The 24,920-nt window shown below is 39.4% G+C and overlaps 1 protein-coding gene across 5 annotated transcripts in view; it reads left to right on the top strand.

Moving 5' to 3' along the window:
* The window catches only part of GPD2 (glycerol-3-phosphate dehydrogenase 2), a 181,685-nt gene that overhangs the window by 29,544 nt on the left and 127,221 nt on the right, over positions 1-24,920 (top strand). For all 5 annotated transcript variants that reach the window (XM_064287126.1, XM_064287123.1, XM_064287127.1 and 2 more), the window contains one exon: positions 16,217-16,326. In XM_064287126.1, the coding sequence (XP_064143196.1) occupies positions 16,225-16,326 (102 nt within the window). In that variant the 5' untranslated portion in view covers positions 16,217-16,224. The remainder of the gene's footprint in view (positions 1-16,216; positions 16,327-24,920) is intronic.

Raw genomic sequence — 24,920 nt, 5'->3', positions numbered from 1 at the left:
TGCCGTGGAGTCGATTCTGACTCATGGTGACCCCATGGGTTGGTTACAAAGTACAACTGCTCTGTAGGATTTTTCTTGGCCAGGCCTTTCTTCTGTGGTACTGCTGGGTGGATTCGAACCACAGACCTTTTTTGATTTAGTAGTTCCGTATATACTGTATGTGCCACCTTGGAACCTTATGAACATGGCAAATGGTTTCTTAAAGAAAAAGACCAAAGCTGCTTTTCTGGTACCCCTAAAAGGCATCCTCTACACTACTGTTAAACCCGCTGCCGTTAAGTCGATTCCGACTTATAGCAACCCTATAGGACAGAGTAGAACTGCCCCATAGAGTTTCCAAGGAGCACCTGGCGGATTCAAACTGCCATCCTCTTGGTCAGCAGCCCTAGCGCTTAACCACTATGCCACCACAGTTTCCATACACTACTGTTAGGGTGGGTTTTTTAAAACATAAATTCCATCATATCATTGCATTGATTAAAACCTTCCATTGACTGTCTCTCATCTTTCAGAATGCAAACTTTGCTAGGCTACCTATGACTTGGTGCCTGCCTGGCTTTCTGACCTCATCTGGAACCCACTGCCCACATCATTCACAGTGCGGCAGCCACAGTGGTCTTCCGGTTTCCGAAGAGGCCAAGCTTGTGAGAGCTCAGGGCCTTTGCATTCTTGTCCCCTCTGTGTGGAAGACCCTTCCCTGAGATCTCTGTGTGACTGACTCCTCCTCATCAGTGAAGGTTTATCAGATCACCTCCATGACCATCTATCTAAAGTAGATTCCTCCTACCCCCAGATACTCTCTCTCATATTATTCTGTCATATTTTCTTCATAGCACTTGCCTCTTTTTACAACATTCAGTTTTTAAATCTGATATATATATTTTTCTGTCTCCCCAGTCCATGAGAGCACAGAACTTTCCAGCCCCTAGAGCAGTCCTGGCTGTAGCGGACATTCAGTCCTACTTGAATGCATGTGGCACAAACAGATTCCCCTACTTTCATTGTCTTTACTTGGGTAGGCCCTTCAGTGATACTTTCTTGAGTATTTGATGGAATTCTTGCTTTGATTATTTTCTTTACAGTTTTTATTTTTCCCACACTAATGGCTAGCGTGTACTTTTATAAGGCAGTTTTCCAAAAGGAATTTTGAAGTCTTTCAGGAGTGGCAGATAGATTTTTTTTTTCGGCACATGTATTTGTAAACTTTTCTTTAAATCCAGGAGACCACAGAAAAACGTTTTACTTGTTTCCAGAGCGGGAGCAGACAGCTTTGCCACATTTTTCAGGATAATGTAGCTTTGTTCAGATGAGGGAGACTTGAAACACGAATTTTCTGAGTCCTGTGTGTGTGCTTATACCTGGTTTGAAATTCTTAATCTTCCTAAGAAAACTGTGTAGTTTGTTTCATCCATAGTATGAACAGCAAAGTCCAGAAATTCATCTGGTAAACTCTACCACTCTAGAACACAGGAAGAAAGAAGGGGGATAGAGCCAGAAAGTTGAAAATTCGGATGCTGAAATACTAACAAGCAGCTCCTTTTGCGTTAAAACCAAACCAAACCAACTGTGGTTGAGTTGATTCCTGCTCATAGCAACCCTATAGGACAGATTAGAACTGTCCCATAGGGTTTCCAAGGAGTGGCTGGTGGATTCGAACTGCCAGTGTTTTTGGTAGCAGCCCAGTTCTTGACCACCACACCACCAGGGTTTCTGTGAATATAAGTAACTGTAAGTAATCATATAAAAAAAAAAATCATATACAGCCTATTTATTTGTATTTTAGACTCTGTTTTAACTAACTAGCTTCTCATTTTTCTGACCATGCAATGATTACAAATTAGAAATGAGTGGGAGAGCTCAAAGATCAATGGAAAGTTATAATCAGTTTGGAAGAAAAAGGAAAACTTTCTAAGTAACTAGAGGAGGAGTTCAAATATGAGCACTGTGTCACTTGGGCCATTTAGTAAATGGGTTAATAGTATTGTCCGTTCGGCTGTTCCTGGGGTCATCGTCCTGTGATAGCATAGATTCTTGTTCATATGGATGGCTCTAAGTCATTAATAATTGAGTTCATGGTTGATATTCTTTATTTAAGAAGATAAAATGTGACTTGTATTTTTGAAGTGTTTTAATCGAAAATGGGTCAGAATTTTATTTTTTTTTTAAGACTGTACTTTCCACTCAAATGTAAGCTCTTGCAAAGCAGGAAGTTTTATATGTTTGTTCTCAGTTTTATGTTTTGTGCTTGGTACATCATAGTTGATAATTGTTGAGTGAAAGAATTGACTAGAAGCTTTAATTATCTGACAGAGCTAAATAAATAGGATATTAGGAGAGTGCCAGCTTTAATACAGGAGTTTTTTTTTTTCTCCCTTGCATCTATTGAATAGAGAAAAACCATATAATAATACAGTTTTAAACTTAAAGTAGCTGTCTTAGTTATCTAGTGCTGCTGTAACGGAAATACTGCAAATGGTAGTTTTAAGACAGAAATTTATTTCCTCAGGATGTAGCTTAATTTAGGAGGTGAGAAATCTAAATTCAGGGTACTTGGTTCTAGGGGAAGGCTGTCTGACTGTCGTCTCTTGGGGAAGATCTCTTTCGGTAGACCCGGAATTCCTCGATTCCTTAGTGAGCTCCCTGTGGCATGGATCTTTCCCTCCTTTTGTGCTTAAATCTCTGTGCCTCATCTGCTTTTTTTATTTTTCAAAAGTGAGTAGGTTTAAGACACACTTTACACTGGTGTGGCTTCATTAATGTAACAAAGAAAAACCTTTTCCCAAATGGGATTACAGTACATCTACAGGTATAGGGATGAGGATTCTAATACATATTTTGGGAGGACACAATTCAATCCATAACAGTAGCCTTGTACATTTTCTGGGATACCTCCTTTATAGGGGAGCCCTGGTGTCCCAGTGGCTAAGTGCCATGGCTGTTAACCAGAAGTCGGCAGTTCAAATCCACGAGCCTCTCCTTGGAAACCTTTTGGGGCAGTTCTGCCCTATCCTTTAGGATCACTGTGAGTCTGAATCATCTCCATGGTAATGGGTTTTTTGCTTCATTTATATATGGAGGGAGGTTCAGAAAGTTCAAATAATTTGTCTAAAATTACAAAGCAAGTTAGTGACAGAAGCAGAGTTACAAGGCATGTCTTCCTTCCAGAATACACCTTGGTGATTTTTTTTTTTTAAATCTGTGTTTTGAGAACTGAAAGAATATAGATTCTATTTTTTAAAAAGTGATGACAGCTTTAGGGAGAATATTGAGTAGGGCACTGTATCTTATCATGTGTATTCTGTTTAAATTTTAGACTGTCAAGTGCTGTGGTATTAGTTCTGTTACCTGGGTACCTACTATCTCATGCGCTGTGACTAGGCTTCTTTGTAGTTCAGTACTGAATGCTTTCCACTTAGGGTGTGTGCCAGTTCTTCCAAAGAAAAGAAAAATCTTTAAAAGGAGAGACTTGGAGAGGATGTCTCATTCAAGTGGGGTGAATAAGATCTCATGATCAAGACTGTTGTAGCCAAGATGCCTGAGAGGGAGATACAGCTTTGCTCATTATTTTTGTGCAGGTGAAAGAAGATGTAGTATCTTTACTTTTTTTTGGATGAGGGAATGGAGCGTTTAGAAAATGTATTATTTTCACATACTTTTAAATGGAATTTTCACTAGAAATATGAATTACTTCAATCTGCTTCTCTTGTTCGATTCTTATTTCCTTAAGTGTCAGGGATTTTTAGTAAGTGTGATCATCACGATTATTTTGACTTTAGTACGTCTTAGATGCCCTTTGTTTTGTGTGCGTAATTTGGGCATTTGTTGGTAATTACGTTTATATATGCAGTAGATTATTAGTTAGGTATGCAGGGGAGTGAATTTAAATGCCAGTTTTAACAGGCTACAGGGAATAAAGGACTACATAATGTCAAATGTGGTTAGCTTTATTTACTGGGGATCTTTTCAAACTTAAGGAAGCAGAGTAACTGCTCTCCCCATCCCAACATACTCCTTGTCTTCTTTATAACCCCCAATGCATTGCCGTGGAGTCATGCTGACTCATAGTGACCCATGAACAGAGTAGAACTGCCTCATAGGGTCTCCAGGGCTGTCATTTTTACAGAAGCTGACTGCCACCTCTTTTTCCTTTGGAGTGGCTGGTGGGTTTGAACTGCACACCTTTCGATTAACAGCCAAGCGCTTGAACAGTGCACCACCAAGATTCCTTTATAACCCTCAGCCATGGCTATTATATTAAATATTTGTGTGGCACTGTTTATAATGGAGGTGTAATCAAGTTTAGAACTACTTTTTTTTTTAATAATATAAGTAAATTAAATTAACTGAAGTTATTGTGCTGTAACTAATTATCATAATAATCATAGTTTTTTTTATGAGCTCAGGATTCTATAAACTATCTTCAACAAGTATTTCCTAAAATACATTTCTGATGACATACATAATGCAGACGCAACTGGGGCTTTTAAAAGAATTGGTACATTTTCATCTCATTCAGTGATAAAAATAATGAATAAAACTAAGAAAACCAGTTGGCATTGGCATTTTGAGGTTAAAAAAAAAGCCAGCTTTTCAGTGTTTGTTTATGCTTATTACATTCGAAGCCTGATTATCATACATTCCACATCTGTGCTGTTTCAAAAAAGAAGAGGCGGCAGAACAATGATTTTGAGATTCTTTAAGATTTTTTAAGTCTTGAAAGACAGATAGGTGCCTTCACTCATTAGTCTTCGTAAGGTCAGAATTTCATAAAAATATGTTTCATAAATTATAAGATATTTGAAAACAACAAAAGGGATCTCTGATTAACCTTCAGACAAATAGAAACTTATTTACCTGAAACATCCCTTTCTCTGAACATGTTACTTAACCGAAATTTTCTTGTGCATTTTATTGACTGCGGAGATGAAGTTCATGGTCACCCATATATGTCAAATCTTTTCACTTGATTCGTGATACTTCTGTACTATTTTAAAGCATCTCAGTCCCTTTAAAGTACATGTATTTATATGGCGAAATGGATGTTTTCTTATGAAACATTCTATGGTGCATTTTCAACAGCCATGGTTGTCATTATTTCATAAGACTTTGTTATATAAATCTGAATGAGGGGCTCGCTGTCTGATATTTCAGTGTTAAGAGACATTCTGAACTCTGTGGCTGGTATGCAGCTTATTTTATAGAAAAGTAAAGGACTTTTTCTTGTCCTAATTACTAAAGTAGATTCTATAACAGCATGCAAAATCTAGAAAAGGATCTGTGATGCCAAAGGAATGTCAGCCATTTTCCTAACCCAACAATAGGCTTAGGAAAGGGAGAGACTGACTCATAGGACTCCAGTGTGATCTGTTTGCCTAATCAACTTTGTGATTTATTGGAAACATTCCTTCCTCAAGGCAGAATTAAAGTTGTGTGTGTGTGTTTTCCCAGTGTTTGGCGTATTCTAAGTGAGGCATTACTTATTAGTTGATATGTAAGTGCAGGTTTGTTTAATATCATACTAGGCATGTTATTCACTCAGTTCCTTAATCAGGCTAGTATTTTGATAACGGGATGGCCATTTTAGGGAGGGAATGCTCCAGATTTTTCATTTCATTTCATTTCAGGAGGGCATTTTAATTTACATCTTTCAGGATTACACTAAATTACATATATGATAGCCACAGACGACAGAAGCATATATTTTTTTTATTAGCTTTTATTGAGCTTCAAGTGAACGTTTACAAATCAAGTCAAACTGTCACATATAAGTTTATATACACCTTACTCTGTACTCCCACTTGGCTCTCCCCCTAATGAGTCAGCCCTTCCAGTCTCTCCTTTCGTGACAATTTGCCAGCTTCCAACTCTCTCTATCCTCCCATCCCCCCTCCAGACAGGAGAGGCCAACAGAGTCTCAAGTGTCCACCTGATACAAATAGCTCACTCTTCATCAGCATCTCTCTCTACCCACTGTCCAGTCCCTTCCATGTCTGATGAGTTGTCTTCAGGAATGGTTACTGTCCTGGGCCAAGAGAAGGTTTGGGGACCATGACTGCCGAAATTCCTCTAGTCTCAGTCAGACCATTAAGTATGGTCTTTTTATGAGAATTTGGGGTCTGCATCCCACTATTCTCCTGCTCCCTCAGGGGTTCTCTGTTGTGTTCCCTGTCAGGGCAGTCATCAATTGTGGCCGGGCACCATCTAGTTCTTCTGGTCTCAGGATGGTGTAGGTCTCTGGTTCATGTGGCCCTTTCTGTCTCTTGGGCTCTTAGTTATCGTGTGACCTTGGTGTTCTTCATTCTCCTTTGATCCAGGTGGGTTGAGACCAATTGATGCATCTTAGATGCCGCTTGTTAACATTTAAGACCCCAGATGCCACATTTCAAAGTGGGATGCAGAATGAGAAACATATTTTTAAGGGAGATTCAAGTTAGGATTTTATGACTTTAAACAACAGTTAATGAGTATATCTAGGACAACAGAAAATATATACATCCGATCCCCAGGTTACGGACGAGATCAGTTACTCTAGCTTATGAATTTGTAGGGAAGTCAGAATAGGTGCATGGGGCTCTTATTTAGCCTTACTTTAGTGCAAGAGGGAACCCTGGTGGCATAGTGGTTAAATGCTACAGCTGCTAACCAAAGGGTCCACAGTTCTAATCCGCCAGGCGCTCCTTGGAAACTCTATGGGGGCAGTATTGCTTTGTCCTATAGGGTCGCTATGAGTTGGAATGGACTTGACAGCAGTGTTTTTAGTGCAAGAAAAGCCTTGAAGCTCGATGGCACTGAGTTTGGTTTTTTTATTTTTTTTTATTTTTTTGGTTAGTGCAAGAGGAAACCTTGGTTGCATAGTGGTGAAGGGCTACAGCTACTAACCAAAAGGTTGGCAGTTTGAATTCACCAGGTATTCTTTGGAAGCTCCATGGGGCAGTTCTACTCTGTTCTGTAGGGTCACTATGAGTTGGAATGGACTTGACGGCAGTGTTTTTAGCGCAAGAAAAGGCTTGAAGGCTTTTCAGTGATTTAAAAGCTGCATGCGCAGCAAACGAAGGTGATTGTGATAAAGAATTTGTTGCGAGGAGGGGTTGGTTCAGTCATTTCAAAGTGAGGGCAAATTTATGTAATGTTAAAGGGCCAGGAGGAGGATTGCCTGTACTAATTTTGATTATAAGATGAATTAAAAATGGAAAACAAGTTCATTTGCATGAGCTAACTGTAGTTCTTTGTGATTTTCTGTAGCAATTCTGTGGCATCCTGGTGGTATAGTGGTTAAAAGCTACTGCTGCTAACCAAAAGGTCAGCAGTTCTCATCCATCGGCCACTCCTTAGAAACCCTATGGGGCAGTTCTACTCTGTCCTATAGCACTGCTATGAGTTGGAATTGACTTGATGGCAATAAGTTTTTATAGCAATTCTATAGAAAGCAAATATAATAGAAATCATTCCATTAGGAGTTAAACTCTGATCATTTGGATTTAATGACTAGAAGTCTATTATTAGCTGAGATGTCCTTCGTTGATTTCTTCTACAATGAAGCCCATAAAAATAGGGAAAGGGTCACATTTATGGCAGTAGCATGTGTTCCTTTATAACAGCATTTTAGAAATGTCAGGAAAAAAAAAAACCCACATAATATGGAAATTGCCTTGGGAAACAGCATTTTTTTTTTTTTTAAGTTGAGTCTTATATAATAAGTGATTACTGGAGTGTAAGCATGTATCACTGTAATTCTCAAGGGCTCCCTTCCTTTTTTATGGATTTTCATTGAAGGGGACCCTGTGAAATAAATACTTTAATTGATTATAGTATTGCATATTAAATAAAAAAAATTCACATCAAAGGGATTCATCTGTCAATTTTTTTTTTTTAAATAAACAAAGAGAGACCTTTAACTGGCTCACTTTAGTTGTTGACCTTCTTTTCTCCTCTATTTGTGTGTCGTGTGTGCCTTTTGCTTACATTTCTTGAGCTCCGACTTGAACATTGGAACCAGCTCAACTCTTTCTTTGCCAGCTCCTCTTTCTGTCAAGCTTCCAGGCTCCTGCCCTCCCTTGAGCCCAAGGGATGGTCCTGACCTAACCTCTTTCTTAGTCATCCGGAGCTGGCTGTGTGGCTGCTCCTACAATGATGTAACTGACCTAATGGTGCCTCAGAGAGACTACTTAGGAAACTTTTACCAAGTTCTTTCTGACTTAAAATTAAGCAAATCAATGTAAATACAGTGTTTGTTTTCAATTTCTCTTTCCTTCTTGATTTTGGTTCTTTTTACTAAAATAATTTCCCTTTTTTTTCCCCCCCATCTTTTGAATTGGGGCCTTTGTCAAGAGATTTCTTTGGGAAATCAGTTGGAAATGGAAGAACATGCCCTTTGTTAAGGCAGTCTGGTTTCCTGATAGGGTGTAAAAATCAGGGACAAAGTGAGGGTTTGGATGCTGTGCTGGGAATGCCTGATTATGTTGCTTTATCTTCCTTATCAGTCACCGTCCAAAATTTTGACCATCTAGAATCTGTGTCTTCATTGTTACGTTTCTAACTTTTCTGCTGACTTTTTCTGTCTGCCCTGTTTGGTATAATATATTCCTTAGTAGAGGTTGCCATTGTTGTTTTGCCTGTGTGTTTTTAAAATTTATTTTTATTTTGGTATAGTAGAGGAACGGCTAGGGAAGAAGATGATTGGAAGTTAAAAGAATCTGCTGTGCTTTCAGTACTCCATCCATTCACTTCTTTCCGTTAGGTAGTCTTTTGTGGATAACTCTTGGCTCTATTTCCAGTCCAGGCTAGGGGCAGATTTATCCTAAACCCTTTTAAAAAATGTGTAAAGCAACAGAAGAGGATAATTCCTTTTCAGTGTATGGGCCAGGACTCCTCTCTGTTTCTAAAGACAGGCTGAGGTGCCTCTAATGCTGACTCTTTTGCTTTTTCTGTTCATTTACGTCTGACGGCTTTCAAAAAGCATGCTTGAGGGCTCTCTGTGTGCTTCTTTAGGGATCACATGCTGCTGTGTGAGATGTATGTGTAGAAGTGCCTCTCTGCCTGGCCAGGATGGATGCGTGTGCAGTCAGAGTGCTAATCATTATCTCCACTGTAAAGTAAACCTTGGGGAAGAGTAGGTAGTACGTGGTGTGCTTTGATTGTGACTTGTCTGTTTAAGCACTTTATCAGCATATGTTTGGTGTGCCTGAACCATGATGTACTTCCTTAAAGGGAATTATAAAAAGCATTTGATATCACATTAATTGGAACAGTAAAGGGTTTACTTTGTTAAAATATGTCTAGTTCAAAGCATCCAGAAATCTTGACTTTTACGGTTAAAACTGGGCTGCTGGTTGAGAAGACGCTTTTGAGCTCACCTTCTCTCCCTCTATTTTTGCCCTGGACTTATTCTCAAGTCCCATGAATATAGACATTTTGGGTAGGACTTGTTCTAGTGAGGTCTTGCACCCTAATTTTTTAAGATTCATGTACTTTTCTCCCATTAGTGACTGAATTTGTAAGCACGTACAGTTTGAGGCCTTGCCCCCTGGGCTGTGCCTTTCAAGGGTTTGATGTCATGTCATGACTCAAAATAGATGAGGGGGCAGTTTTCCATGCACAGCCACAAGGTGGGCGGCTGTGCAACTGAAGTGTAAGGAGCTTCTCACTACCTTTGGGCCTGCATTTGCTTAGTGAAGTAGCACGTGCTACCTCTAGATTGCATCCTGGGGGTTTATTTTGTGTTTTAAATGCCTCGTACACCTGAGTTCTCACTGTAGGTGATCAGGTGTGAGCATGCAGTGCGTTCATATTTTGCTAGAGAGCACGTATCTCAAGGGTCACAAGGATTATGGTTGAAATGACTCTTCTGAATATGATCTTTGAGCTGTACTTTCCCCCACACTGATCATGTTTGTAACAGATGGGGAGACATATGCTTACTCCTGTGCTGGCATAAGAATCAGACCCCTGAGAAGTTCCACTTTTTCCTGGAATTAATGGAGGGCATGGAGAATGGAGAGGTAACTCTAACTTCTGCACAAGAGGCCAGAAGATAGGAGAGTTTTTGTAAAGCTGACCTGATCCAGGCCTCTTTCCACAGAGGAGTGACAGATACATTTGGTTGGATTTCTATGGATGTTGAATTTACATTTTAATAAGTGAGGCTAATGAGAAAGAGTCATGAGGACAGTGAGACAGGGAGGGGAGTTTGAACACTCTATTTGGAGAATTCGAGAACTGGGAAGTATGCCTTGTTCTGTAATACATTTGTTTCTGGGTGGTTGCAGAGGGGGCTCTGCCTTTACTTGGGTGGTGATTATTTGCTTTTTAAAATCTTAACGTGTTTAGTTAAGTCATTCAAACCTGCGATTTAGCTGGAAGAGTAGACTTCCCTTGAAGGAGAGGAAGCAGATAGTGGGGTGCATTCAGGGGCTATTAGAAATAGGACCTTTCATCATCGAAGTCACTCTGTCTATAATGGGAGTTCTCAAAGAATTTAGTTGAACCAGGTAAGTTGCAGTGTCAGCCAAAAGCACGGGTCATCAAGCTTCAGGAGGTGGCAAACCCGGTTTTTGTTTGCTAGCAGTAAATACATTTTAATGTATAGCAGTTATAGCTGTCAATTCTAGGCAGAAGATTTCCTCAAACCATATCTTAAGCTCTAATTGCTCTTGTGAATTTTAGACCCACACGTCCATCTGTTTGCTGTTTTCTCCAAGTAGGTGTACTGTGAACATCTCAACATTTCCTTAATGCCAAAGTGAGATCCTCATCTCCCTTAAACCTGCTTCTCTTCCTAAATCTTAATGTTGTAATGTTGAGGCCAATCCCCAGCTACCCAGACTAAAAACTATCATCTTCAATCTCTTGTAGCTTTCTCCTGTAATCCGTTGTCAGGTCCTGTCATGGGCTCATTGAATGCTGTCAATAGAGATTTCTGTAGAGCATCCGTCTCAGCATTTGCACTTTCCGTTGCTACCTTAAACCAGTCTCTCCTCTTCTCACCTGGGACTCTTTTAGTGGCCTCTAATTGAGCTCTCTGTCTTCATCATGAGCTTCTACACATAATTTTACTTGAACAATCTTCATAAATCACAGGATGAAGCATCTGCTCCCTTGATCTACAGCCTTAACCCCTCATGGCCAACAGAATGTCATAGAAATACCTTACCTCACATAAATAGAATTTTTCTTCATGTGGCCCTGGACTACTTTCTAAACCTCATTTCCAATTGAACACTGTCTCCAGCCAAGCCAGGTAACTGCTTACATGCCTCCTGAACATTGTGTGATGTTCCACTTTCTCCTCCAAACCTGCTTTCTCTATCCAAACCTTCCCTTACTAATCTTTTTTCAAAACTCTTCTCAAATATCCTGTCTTCTTCGAAGCCTTTAATTCCTTTAGTCAGAGTTCGATCTCTGCCTCCACTACAATCATACAGGACATTGCTTTCGTTTCTATCAGAGTATTTATAATAACAGTATAACACAACTAGCTATAAAACAAGAAACAGAATTTGGTATTTAGATTGTCAGCCCCTCGAGAGCAGTTGATATAGTCATAGATAATTGAGTTGAATGTTTTTTTGTTTAGGTTTTGGCGGTAAGGGTAGGCTTCTCATTGCAAAATGAGATGGTTGGTACTAATCAGTGCCAACCCAAGAGCCAGCCCTGAGTAAGTGTATACATGATTTAAATCATAGGTTATAAAACATAAACGTTAGGCTGTGATAACTAAGCTAAGTTTATTTTTTGGTCATTTTCCTCCCTCTGGCTATCTCACTCATGCTTTTGGGTTACAGAAGGTAAAGATTTGTTCAAGTTTTTGGTTTCTTCCTTTGCTAAGTTTCTAGTTGCAGCTTTTACAGTCAGCCCTCCATATTAGCAGGCTCCACATCTGCAGATTCAACCAGCCGCGGATTGAAAATACTAAAAAAAAAAAAAAAAAGTTTCAAAAAGCAAAACTAGAATTTGCCACGTGCAGACGCTGTGCTGAATCCACGTGAATGAAGTGATGTGTAGGTGTCCCCTCGTGTAGCCTCCTGCCATTTCACAGATCCTCAGACTCTCTCCAGCACTTGGTGTTTGAGTAAGCTTCACCTCCTGTCTTGACATCGTTCCTTAAACAATACAGCACTGTATAACTACTACTTATCTAGCATTTACATTGTAAGTAATTTTAAGTAATACAGGGATGCTTTAAAGTGTATGGGAGGATGTGCATAGGTTATATGCAAATACTATGCGATGTTATATCAGGGACTTGAGCATTCTCAGATTTTGGTATCTGTGGGGGTCCTGGAACCAATCCCTGGTGGATGCCAAGGGACAAGTGTCCTTAGAAGGAAATAATCTTTTCTTTGTAATCATTGTGCAAACTCTTTTCCTTACAATGGGATATAAATGGTTATAAGTAGCCAATAACGGATAGCATAACAAAAACCAAAAAAACCGGTAGCATAGGGTTCACATTTATCTGGTTTTAAATTGTTTTCTTTCTGCATTAATACAAAGTCCTTAGGTTATCTGCAAGGAGGTTACTAGGTAGATCCTTTGTCCTAGGCTTCTTATTGCCTCAGAGAAACCCTAATGCCAAGGGACTGTACACTTTGGGTGAGTGGTTGTGAAAGGGGGAACTCTTTGGTAGAAGTTGCGTTTTGAGAGCAATGGCAGACAGAACCACCTGTGTTTAGGAGCACAGGGTCAAATCATGATTCTCTCACTTACTAGAGAGTGACCTTGGGCAAATCCCCTACTCCCTCTGAACCACAGTTGCCTCTTTTATGAAATTAGAATATTATGAGTGTGAAATGAGCTTATGTGGGTAAAGAATTAAAAGCATAGCAACTATTACCAAATATTCAATAATTGGCAACTGTTGTCATAACATTCACAACATTAAGATGATAACAGTTTAGGAAAGCCAGGTGAAGCTGATTCAGTGCTTTTGTTTTTAAATTATCTGTAAGAGTGGTTTATTCTTTACAACAAGATGGATGACCTGATGTATGGCTTTGAGCTCAGTAAAAATAATGATTCCTTAAGCATAAGTTATTTTATGAAATTATCAAAAAAGGAAACTAGATTATAAACCCATTGCTGTTGAGTTGATTCCAACTCATAGTGACCCCATAGGACAGAGTAGATCTGTCCTATAGGGTATCCAAGGAGCAGCTGGTGAATTCGACCTGTTCACCTTTTGGTTAGCAGCCATAGCTCTTAAGCTCTACGCCACCATCTCTAACTCTACAAAATAATGTTAATGCAGATTTTCATTAGAAATAGAGACTCATTAAAAAAAAACCATAATAATATCCCCATGAGCAAGTTTTAGTCTCAGACAAATTAAATTGGAGCAGTACAATAATGTGAGCAAGGAACTCAGGGACTCACACATTTGGAAAGACTAGCTCCAGACTTAGCTGGGCTGAATGAACACCTCTGACGCTGGGGCATTTTCATTGACTGAGTTGTGTATCATCTTCCCTCAGTTGGCTATGTTGCTGTGTGGTATCCTTTGTGAGATCATCAGTGACATTATCAGCAGGACAGAAGCATTGATGCTAAGCCAAAGTCAGTCAGCTACAAAGCTCACATCCAACAGACCACCAGGCTGCTGTCTGTATGGGGCAGGCATGTGCGCTGTTTAGGTAAAGAGAAGTAGGACTGTAATTCTCGGACCCTCATATTCAGGGGAACCTAGTTAGCCTGGGGATAGCATGCTAAGAGTCTGTATACTTTGGGTGAGTGTTTGACACCCAGGTCTTCTTTTGGGACAGAGAGCATAATATGTGAATCCAGGTGAACATTTATAACAGTACTAGGGATGGTGATGGTAAGCTATGACAAATGTGTGCTCTCCAGGTTGACTAAGTAGCGATTTTTACTATCGGAGCAACCTTGGATGTAAGATTTTGCTTAGGGGTGACTGGATGATGAGTGGAGGCCTCTAGCCAGCATCGAATAACCATTTTGAATAACTTGGGAGAGGATGGTTGATGTAGAGAAGGGGCAGTAAAGAATAGGTCTCCAGCAGTAGAATGCGTACACTGGTGAAATGTTTTTCTAGGAAGAATCTTTATAAAATGATGAATTTTAGAATTTAGGAGTTTGTTAGAAGGAATGAGATGACAGAAAAAATATAATTTTAAGAAATACCACCCTTTGGAGTATATAATTCGAAGGATTCCAAAATGAATTTTCTATAGAATCATAATTACCAACTCCAGGATTTCAGTGCTGTTAATTGGATGCTGGGTTTAGGATCATTATGATAAATACTTTTAATAGAGACTATCCATCTCATAGCGACTCTCCTGGTGGTGCAAACAGCTAATACACTGAGCTGTTAACAGAAAGGTTAGAGATTCAGGTCTACCCAGAGGTACCTTGGAAGAAAGCCCTGGTGACCTGCTTCTGAGAAATCAGCTACTGAAAACCCTACGGAGCACAGTCATACTCTGATAGACGTGAGATTGCCATCTACTCAACAGCAACCGTCTCATCTGGACCTGAAGCCCTAGTGTTGGAGTGGGTAAGAGCTTGGCTGCTAACCCAAAGGTCAGCAGTTCGAATTCACCAGCCACTCTTTGGAAGTCCTGCGGGGGCAGTTCTGTTCTGTCCTATATGGTCACTATTTGTCGGAATCGACTTGACTGCAGCAAGTTTGTTTTAATGTGGACTTAAACATTTAACTGTGTCTTAATTTATGGCCAGATACTATAGTGAAACCTGTGAGAGCTGGAACTCAACTGGACTGCCTTGTTTTTCCAGGTCTCTCAAGTTTTTCGCCTTTGACAAGGTGCAGTCTTACTACTTTCTATCGCTTGTTTTAGTGGAAAATATTTGAGTTTTCATTCTCTGACAAGTTTCTGCCGTACACAGGTTCTGAACTTCACAGATTTTATTGTATATTTTCTTTAGTATCTTAATCTTAAAACTGCCTTCTTAATAAATATGCTCTTGAGTCATGAGATATCTGTAGAGACAGGTTAAACCTCCACTATATGGGAAAATAGGGTGTTGGCTTCTTTGTAAGGTATGGGTGTGCCAGCCGCTATTGTGAATGGAAAGTCTTACTTAGGCAGGTCAAATTACTCAATATCAGCCCTAAAGCTGAATGCATTTTTGGGTGATCATACAATGCTGTGTTTTTATATTTAACAGAATAAAAACTAACAAGAGGTTTTTTTGGTGGAATTTTCATTTTTGTGCATTTTTGTTTTTGTTTGGTTTCTGAGTTAAAGAATAATTTTAAGTACTCAAAAAAAAAAAAAAAAACTTTGCAAGAATCCATCAGTCCAATAGTGGAAATATTTTTTAAGCAAGGAAGTCAAGAGCCAGCACTTAACGTTGCAGAAGTTTATTTAGAACTATTCAGTGAGCAGGGAAGGAGCCTTGATTCAGAGGTTATCCCTAGATTGTACAACTTTGGCTCAAAGAAAACTTTTTTTAAAAAAGTTTTCCTACTAAAAAGAATTACAAAAGCTTTAAGTTGGTCACTTTATGAAGGTAACCGGGCATGATTTCTTTGACTGTATCTGTAAAGTATAGACTTTTTTAGGGGTAAAGATGTAAGTGTGTTGGCTTCCAGTTCTGGTGAGAACTTCATCATCCATTGCCATCGAGTCCATTCCGACTCCTAGCAGCCCTGTAGGACTGAGTAGCGCTGGCCCACAGTGTTTCCAAGGAATGGCTGGTGGATTCAAACTGCTGACCTTTGGGTTAACAGCCAGAGCCCTAAGAACTTCATTAAGGAAGGAGAAAACTCTGGAAGGGAGTTGTACCACAATTTGAATTAGACTTTTGCCAAAGAATCTAAGGCAAGCAAAAGATTCATTGTCATGCTGAGTGACAGAGACTTCTTCTACCAGTCCACCTTGTGGAGGGGATTAGCTCTTGAACAACTTTGCAAGCGCATGCAGTTTTGTCGGGTACACAATGACATTTCTTTTCATAGCTCTCTTGACTTTATACTGTTTAAATAGCCTCTGTTGTCTCTTAATTTGTTTTTCTTTCTATAATTCCCTTTGGGAGGTAACTTTTATATAATCAACTCTTGTTTAGACTGCTTTTGTTTGTTTGATTTTGAGTTGTGGTATAAAATTGGCATGTTAATAGCTATTTTATGTTTTGTTCTCTAGTGTAACTTAGTTTGATAATCTATACAGTCTCTATTATTGGAGTTGTTATGCAATAAAAATCCCAATTAACTTCTTGTTTTTTTTTTTCCTTTTAGGCTAAGAAATGGCATTTCAGAAGGCAGTGAAAGGGACTATTCTAGTTGGAGGAGGTGCTCTTGCAACTGTTTTAGGCCTCTCCCAATTTTCTCATTACAGAAGGAAGCAAGTAAGTAATTGTACATGTACTGATTGTAATAAGAGGCTTAAATCTGCTGAAGAACTGTGTATGGGGCTGAAGAACTGTATATGGGGCTTGTGTCCGCTAAAGGTTTTGTTTAAAAATTTCTGTTGAAGCTTCTGTTTAATTTTAAGATACCAATTTAGAGTAACTGCATTTATGATCCCTGAGAACTGTATGTATCTCATTTTTTAAAAAGTGAAGTCTTTATCGGACAGCATTATACTATTTAGCTTTTTTTTTTTAATTAGCTCTTTGGTTTCAAGAGACTGCTTCATTTACGAGTGCCAGGGTTTGTTCATTTAGACTGTCTTTGTCTAATTCATTTAAATGTTCTAGATACCTTCTATGTCCCTGCCAAAAATTTGTCTTATTAGAAGACAGGCGGGTAAGAAAGAAAAGGGAAAAGAAAGGGTCTACTCAGACGGCCTGACTTTGAATCCTGATTTTACTTCCTAAATGTGTAGTTACTTAAGTATTACCTCATTTTGGGTAAAACAATTATGAAAATGAGATTGGTATGAAGATTCCAAATTCAAAGTGATCAGTTTATTTGCATTCAATTTTTTCTCTTGGCCCTGCAAATATGCTTTCCCATAGTCCAAATTGATGCCAGGAAGTAATTTTACTGAATGGCTTCATTCTATTCTGGCTTGAAATACCAATAACCACCTCAGTATTTAATACTAGTCTCCTGTTCCCTTTTCTCCACATCATTGGGGTATTTTGTATGTCAGCTGGTGATGCACTTCTCAGCCTTTCAAAGATAGAGGTAAAGGAATTTGGCAAGCTGTTTGTAGCTGGGCCACCCATGAACTATTAATTTTCTGCATTTTTGTGGGTACCATTAGCCACGGAGCCCTGGTGGCACAGTGGTTAAGAGATTGGCTGCTAACCAAAAGGTTGGCAGTTCGAATCCACCAGGTGCTCCTTGGAAACCCTATGGGGCAGCTCTACTCTGTCATATAGGGTTGCTATGAGTTGAAATGGACTCAGCAGCAATGGATGTAAGCTGTGGGTTGCCTTGCACTGTTGTTTCTGTTTCTTTGTGTTACAATATGGTAGAGCCAGGCCTGTTGCTTGAAATCCCATATCCCGAATGGCAAATGCTACTTTAAAAACACATATTAGGAAGGATTCATTTACAGGCTTATAGTTACAGCTAATTTAAGAAAAGAACCTCAGTTTTATGTGCTTCCATCCTAAAGACAGATAACATGGAATAGGTTGTGTTAGTCTTTCTTTTTCATTCTGAACTGTAGACACGTTACCCTCAAAGTTTGCCTGAGAGTATAAAACCAAAAAAATACCAAACCTGTTGCCATCTAGTCAATTCTGACTCATAGCAACCCTACAGGACGGAGTAGAACTGCCCCATAGAGTTTCCAAGGAGCGCCTGGTGTATTCAAACTGCTGACCTTTTGGTTAGCAGCTATAGCACTTAACCACTAAGCCACCAGGTCTTCTTAGGAGTATATGTTGCAGGTATTATTATTTGATTGATGTGCTATTAAAACTCATCATCACCCACTGATTGTGCTTCATGCACTATTTTTTTTTAGTAATTTGTTTTATTTCTTTGTTACTATTGAAAATATGTACAGCAAAACACAACAATTCAATAATGTATATATGTACAATTCTGTGACATTGATTACATACTTCAAGTTGTACAACCATTCTGGCCTTCCTTTTCTGCATTATTCTTCCATTATTAACATAAACTCATTGCCCTCTAAGCTTCCTATCTAACCTTTCTAGGTGCTGTTGTTATTTTGATCCCATATAGATGGTTCTTTAAAAGAGCGCGGTGCTAAAGCAGACATTTTTTACTAATTAAGCTCATGGCGCAGTGGTTAAGTGCTGGGCTGCTAACTGAAAGGTCGGCAGTTTGAATCCACCAGCTGCTCCGTGGGAGGAAGATGTGGCAGTCCTGTTCCATAAAGATTTCAGCCTTCGAAACCCTGTGGGGCAGCTCTACTCTGTCCTAAAGGGCCGCTATAGTTGAAACCGACTCTATGGCAGTGGTTTGGTTTTCTTGTTTGGTTTAAAGAAGACCTCAGGGGATATTTTTGGCTTAAAGTTTAAAGATTATCTAAGGACAGTAGTTTCAGGGGTTCATCCAGCCTTAATGGCTCCAGAGAGTTTGGATCCCATGAGAATTTGAAAATCTGTTTTGTATTTCACCTGCTTATGATCCAGGATTCTTCTATAGAATCTCTGATCAAAACGATCAGTAATGGTAGCTGAGCACCATTGCCACTCCTCTGGTCTCATGGCAAAGAAGGCATGTTCCATTTTCTCGTCTTATTCTTGACTCTACTTCTTTCTCTGTTGCTCCAGGCAAATAGAGATAAATTGTACCTTTGATTGCTGTGTGCAAGCTTTTAAGATCTCAGGCACTATACAAAGAACTAGGAGGCAGCACACAAGCACTAAACACATTAGGCCAGTTAACTGAGATGTCCTGTGAAACCATGACCTAAACTTCGAAACTAAGAGAAAAAAAACCCATGAAGTGTTTGGTTGTATATAAGCAGCATCAGCAGCTGCTGTTTTTTTTTTTTGTGTGTGTGGAAATACATATCACACAACGTTTGCCTATTCAACTTTTTATAAGTGTACAGCTTAGTGACTTCGATTATATCTATCAGCTGTGCAACCATTACCCTTGATCACTGCCAGATTTCCAGTCACCATAAACAGAAACTCAGTGCTCTGTAAACAGTGACTCCCTTTTTCTTCCTTCCTTCAGCCCCTGGTAACAACTTACAAACTGTGGACTCTATACGCTTGCCTGTTCTTGTCATTTTACATAAGTGAGGTCATATAATATTTGTCCTTTTTTGACTGACTTTTTTCACTCAGCGTAATATCTTCAAAGTTCATCCATGTATCAGGACTTCATTTTTCTTTCTGGCTGATTAGTATTCCATTGTATATATGTACCACATTTTGTTTATCCATTTATTTGCCGATGGACATTTAAGATGTTTCCATCTTTTGGCTATTGTGAATAGTGCTGCAATGAACATTGGTCTGTTCACATCACTGTGTTTAAATTCTTATATACCGAGGAGTGGAATTGCTGGGTCATATGACCCAAGGGCAGTGGGTATGGTGGTTCTATTTTTAGTTTTTTGAGGAACCTCCACACTATTTTCTACAACATGAAGTATTTTTTCTTCTTTAAATTTTATTTTGTTGTTGTTGAGAATATACACAGCAAAACATAAACCGATTCAATAGTTTCTACATGTACAATTTAGTGACGTTGATTACATTCTTCAAGTTGTGCAACCATTCTCACCCTCTTTTTCTGAGTTGTTCTTCGTTAACAGAAACTCACTGCTCCCTAAGGTTCCCATCCAGTCTTTTGAGTTGCTGTTGTCAGTTTGACCCCATATACCAAAACCAGACCAAACCCAGTGCCCTTGAGTTGATTCTGACTCATAGTGACCCTACAGGACAGAGTAGAACTGCCCCATAGAGTTTCCAAGGAGCACCTGGCGGATTCGAACTGCCGACCTTTTGTTCAGCAGCCGTAGCACTTAACCACTACGCCACCAGGGTTTCCCCATATAGATAGTTCTTAAAAGAGCATAATGCTCAAGGCAGATCTTTTTGACTAGTTACGCTAAACTCTTATTTGGTTTTAAGAAGACTTCAGGTAATATTTTTGGTGCCAGGTTCAAAGACTACCTCAGGGTAATAGCTTCAGGGTGCACTATTCCTTGTAAATGTTGTTTTGGTTCCTTAATAGTAAGTGTGAAAAAATGTTGCTTTTCTTGAGGCTATTTCAGAAGTGCAGCTCTTAGGGACACAGGGATTAAGCGATTGGTTTACTTCTTCCATCCTTACCAGTGCTATCTGAAACGATACCGGAAAATGCCAATTTCAAAGGTCAGGATATCTAATATGATGAGTTGTTGCTAAATTTGTATGTGCTTTATGTCTTTTAACCACAGTAAGCATGTTCTACTTCAGAGTTTGTAGCTTAACTATGTACCTAGGTAATACTGTTTCATTTTCTTTCTTTTTTTTTTTTTGTTTGATTTCTCTTTAATAGTTGATCTCATAGAATAGAATAAGCAGAAGATACTGCCTAATACAATGAAGTTAGGGGTGAACTTTATCAGCAAAATCAAGGTAAAACAAGGACTTTTGATTCCTGGAACATTTTATCATTTTTCTCCATCTTAGGTTAAACATTCTGACCACCTTAGTAAACAAATGAAATATGTACCAGCAGTTTGAAGTCGTTTATAATTTTAAGCTGGCAAGTTCTGTTGAGAAAAATCACTGTAGGCAGTTAATTAACGAGTTGAACAAGATGTGCATGTGATTGTGTGTAGTTCTTTGTGGTGATTCCTGTCCCTTTAAGCCACTGCTATGAGCGTATTTTTGGGGTAGCAGGTGGGATGTAGCCATAGGGATTGGCAAAAAAGAAAGAAAGAGAACATTCTTTTGAGCCATTGACATAAAATGACCACAGGCCTTCCTTAACCCAGCTGTCCTCTCTCAGAAAATATCTGCCAGTCAGAGCCATTCTAGGGAGAAGAAGTTTTCCTGACTTCAGTAGTCAAGAAAAATCTTCCCTTTGCTGCACATTAATTGGCTACATTTTGTGGAAGCTGGGGCCTTAGATATGACTAGGCATGCTCCATTTTTCTGCAGGGTGATCCTTAGAGTATATAGGCTTGTGGTACAAGTATGTTTACTGTCTTAGTCATCTAGTGCTGCCATAACAGAAATACCACAAGTGTATGGCTTTAGCAAAGAGAAGTTTATTTCCTCACAGTAAAGCAGGCTTAAAGTCCAATTCAAGGCGTCAGCTCCAGGCAAAGGCTTTCTCTCTCTGTTGGCTCTGGAGGAAGGTCCTTGTCCTCTGTCTTCCCCTGGTCGAGGGGCTTCTCAGGCGCAGGGACCCCGGGTCCAAAGGATGTGCTCTGCTTCCGGTGCTGCTTTCTTAGTGGTGTGAGGTCCCCAACTCTCTGCTTGCTTCCTTTTCCTTTTATCTCTTGAGAAAGAAAAGTGGTGCAGGCCACACCCCAGGGAAACTCCCTTTACCTTGGATCAGGGAGGTGACCTGAGTAAGGGCGGTGTTACAATCCCACCCTAGTCCTCTCAACATAAAATTACAATTACAAAATGGAGAACTACCACAGATTACTGGGAATCATGGCCTAACCAAATTGACACATTTTTTGGGGGGACACAATTCAATCCATGACATTTACCTCTTGTGTTTTTATATTTTTTCCAATTTTCTAAGATGACTTCAAATAATTTACTGTCTTCCTTTAAGAATAAGTCAGTTTTGAAAGCCCAAGATAACTGATGTATGAGTAAACTGCCTGTTGACTTAAAGTTCTGGCCTTATTTTGCTGGCATTCTTGCGGTTGCAGCTCCTGTCTCTCCCTCCTCCTGGTTTGTGCTCATGGGGTATTCCTAGTACAAACCTTCTTTTCTAGACTAAAATCAGAGGCTGTATTCTAAAAGTTGTTAAGTTGGTAAAACATGTTTGGTAATGAGATAATGCCATATGGAGTGTTTAGGTGCTTGGTCACCTCACAAAAAACTTCTAAATCAATTCGGTAATTAAATTAGCTTGTGTTTGGTAGGAAGAGAATAGGAGGAAGACTATTATGTATACTTTTTTGATGAATTAAACAGAAAACACAACAAAATTCAATAAGGTATATAGTTTGACTTATCTTTAACCCAGCGGCTGAAATAAAAGCTACTGTAGATGAAGAGACAGAAATATTTGTGAAGACACTGAGTGGGATTAGAGGTGATAGCACGGATTTTTTTGATAACTTTACTTCACAGCGTGGCTTTTCTTCAAACAAGCATATTATTACTAATATTTATCTTTTACGTTTATCAATGGTAAAGAGTGTCCACCGCTGATCCAAGTGAAACCTAGAGTTTTTTTTTTCTTTTGAGGTAAGAGGTCAGATTTAGAAGAGATGGGGAAATGCCAGGGTCATCATGGCCTAAGGAGAGGGCTATATTATTTTTTTTCTTTTGGTGCTGCGGCAGCTTAAGTTCCAATGAGAAAGCTGATAATGGAAAGGAGATGAACGTTACCTAACTTCTCTTGACTGTGGCCACCTGTAGGGAAGGAGATTTGCAGCCACAAATGGCATCAGCATTACTGACCCCCTTCAGTTGTGCACTTAGGGGTTTTTAGAGTGGTTTTGAGTAGCCCAGGTGGTGCAGTGGTTGAGCACTCAGCTGACAACCAAAAGGTCAGTGGTTCAAATCCACCACTGAGAAAGATGTGGCAGTCTGCTTCTGTAAAGACTTCAGCCTTGGAAACTCTGTGGGACAGTTCTACTGTGTCCTACAGTATTTCTATGAGTCAGAGTCGACTTGACGGCAATGAGTTTCGTTTTTTTTTTTTCTTTTTTGGTTTACCTCCTCACCCACCAGTAAGTGACTGAATTTCCACAAAAGTTTCTCAACCAACCGTATGCCAGAGGACAGGAGGCTGAGTTGTGAAATATAACCATCCTAAAAAAAATACCACTATCTTAAATCCCACCAGGTTGTAACAAGCAAACACCTCCGTGGTGGTATGGAGATTTCAGAGAGCAAGATGATTGTGATTTACTACTTTGTAAAGGTTGGCTTAATAATAAACTTTTAGTTGGAAGGGACTTAGAGGACTTCCTATCCAGTTTTCCTTTCAGACAGTATGCTCTTCTAGCAATTCCTTGGTGTTTATTGAAAGGACGTACCAACTTCAGGTGGGAGCCTCCTTTTTCTAATTCCAGGTTGGGGGAAGAATGAAATAGGTGAAAAGGGGGAATTTAAAGTAGTAGAGAGGGCCTTGGGGTACTTTCGGAGCCGGTAAACCTTAGTGAACAGCAGGGGTAGAGCTTGTTAAAGTCCATGCAGCACGGGAGTTCCTCAGGTAGGTGGAAGAAAGATGGCTGGGGAGAATTAAAAAAAAAACAAAAAACCGAACCCGCTGCCGTCGAGTCGATTCCAGCTCATAGCGACCCTGTAGGACAGAGTAGAACTGCCCCACAGAGTTTCCAAGGAGCGCCTGTCGGATTCGAACTGCTGATCTCTTGGTTAGCAGCCATAGCACTTAACCATTATACCACCAGGGTTCCCTGGGGAGAATGGTATTAAAAAAAAAAAAAAGGTAGGGGTACAAAGATTTAACCTAGGGTTGCCCTAGTTTTTTTTTTTTTTCTTTCATTATAGGTCGAGTACTTTTTGAAAAAAAATTTTTTTTTAACTCAAAATTTATTTCATACACAACTGGAAACATTGGTGAGATGGCGTGGGCTTCTTTCTTTAACCCTAGTGGTGTGGTTGATGTAACAAAGGTCTATTTAGGTCTCAGGGTGGGTCTTGGAACATGCACTGGGTTTCTTCCTTCCGTTACCCACTCTAAAGGTGTAGTTGGCTTTGTGAGCCAGCTTTGAGGTGAAACTTAAGAAACCCTGGGGTTTCTCAAAGCTCAGTTGTGAATTTTTTTTTCCTTTGCACAGTACATAGGCAGGGAGTGGGCTTCAGAGTATGGAAATCAAGATCTCTTTTTGGTGTGAGATCAGTGTTAAAATTAAGAAATTGAGAGATTCCCATTGATTGATGCCCCAGTCATAAACAACATAACAGAGAGACCAGAGCATGATCTTTGGAGCAGCCTTTGAAGGCTGCCTGCATTCAACACTTGGCTCTACTTCTTAATGGCTCAGTGACCATGAGCCATTTTCTTAAGTTCTCTGGGTCTCATTTTCCCCTCTTTTGTAAAATGGGGATAACAGTGGTACTTCCTCAGAATTGTTAAACAGCAGAAACACCTGGAGGAGTTGCTGAAACAGTAGCTTTCAAAAAGTGTTAGCTATTAGATTTCCGGATAATATGGATGTAAGTATGGATGGAAACCCTAGTGGTGTAGTGGTTAAGTGCTACAGCTGCTAACCAAAAGGTTGGCAGTTCGAATCCACCAGGCGCTCCTTGGAAACTCTATGGGGCAGTTCTGCTCTGTCCTCTAGGGTTGCTATGAGTTGGAATTGACTCGATGTCAATGAGTTTTTTTTTTTTTTTTTGATATGCTATTTATTTGAACTGTATGGTGGGACATTTTAAAAAACAAATGTATAATAAAAGCTCTAACTTTCTTTTTGGTAAATCTAAATATTTATGTATCATTTTAGCTTGAAGTGGAATGGAATTAAGCTTTATTCTTTTTCCCAAAGTCAGTGGTGTTTGAGCATGCGATGGACTAAGAGTCATTAATGAGAGGATCTTCGTGCTTTGCAAAATAGCCTCTTCACTTTGTAAGCAAGAGCAACTACCTATATTTGTGAGTGGCTTACTAAATACTACAGTACGCTCAGTTATGTGTGTTATTTAAGGAAACATGAAAAAAATGATAGCAGTGATGTGTTTGGTTAGTTGAATCACAGGTAAACCAGTACTACCTTTGTTGTTAGTGTCATTAAAACCCAAGATGAAAAATATTTATCCTAATAAGAAGCAGAGTTATGCGTGGATAATTAAAATGCCCAGGAATTTTGAGAACATTGTTTTAAGTTATAATTTTGATCTCTCCT

Source organism: Loxodonta africana, chromosome 6 (genome assembly GCF_030014295.1).
Source record: "Loxodonta africana isolate mLoxAfr1 chromosome 6, mLoxAfr1.hap2, whole genome shotgun sequence".
Classification (NCBI taxonomy): Eukaryota; Metazoa; Chordata; class Mammalia; order Proboscidea; family Elephantidae; genus Loxodonta; species Loxodonta africana.
Note: the sequence above shows the minus strand (reverse complement) of the source record. Positions and strands in the feature narration are given on the sequence as shown.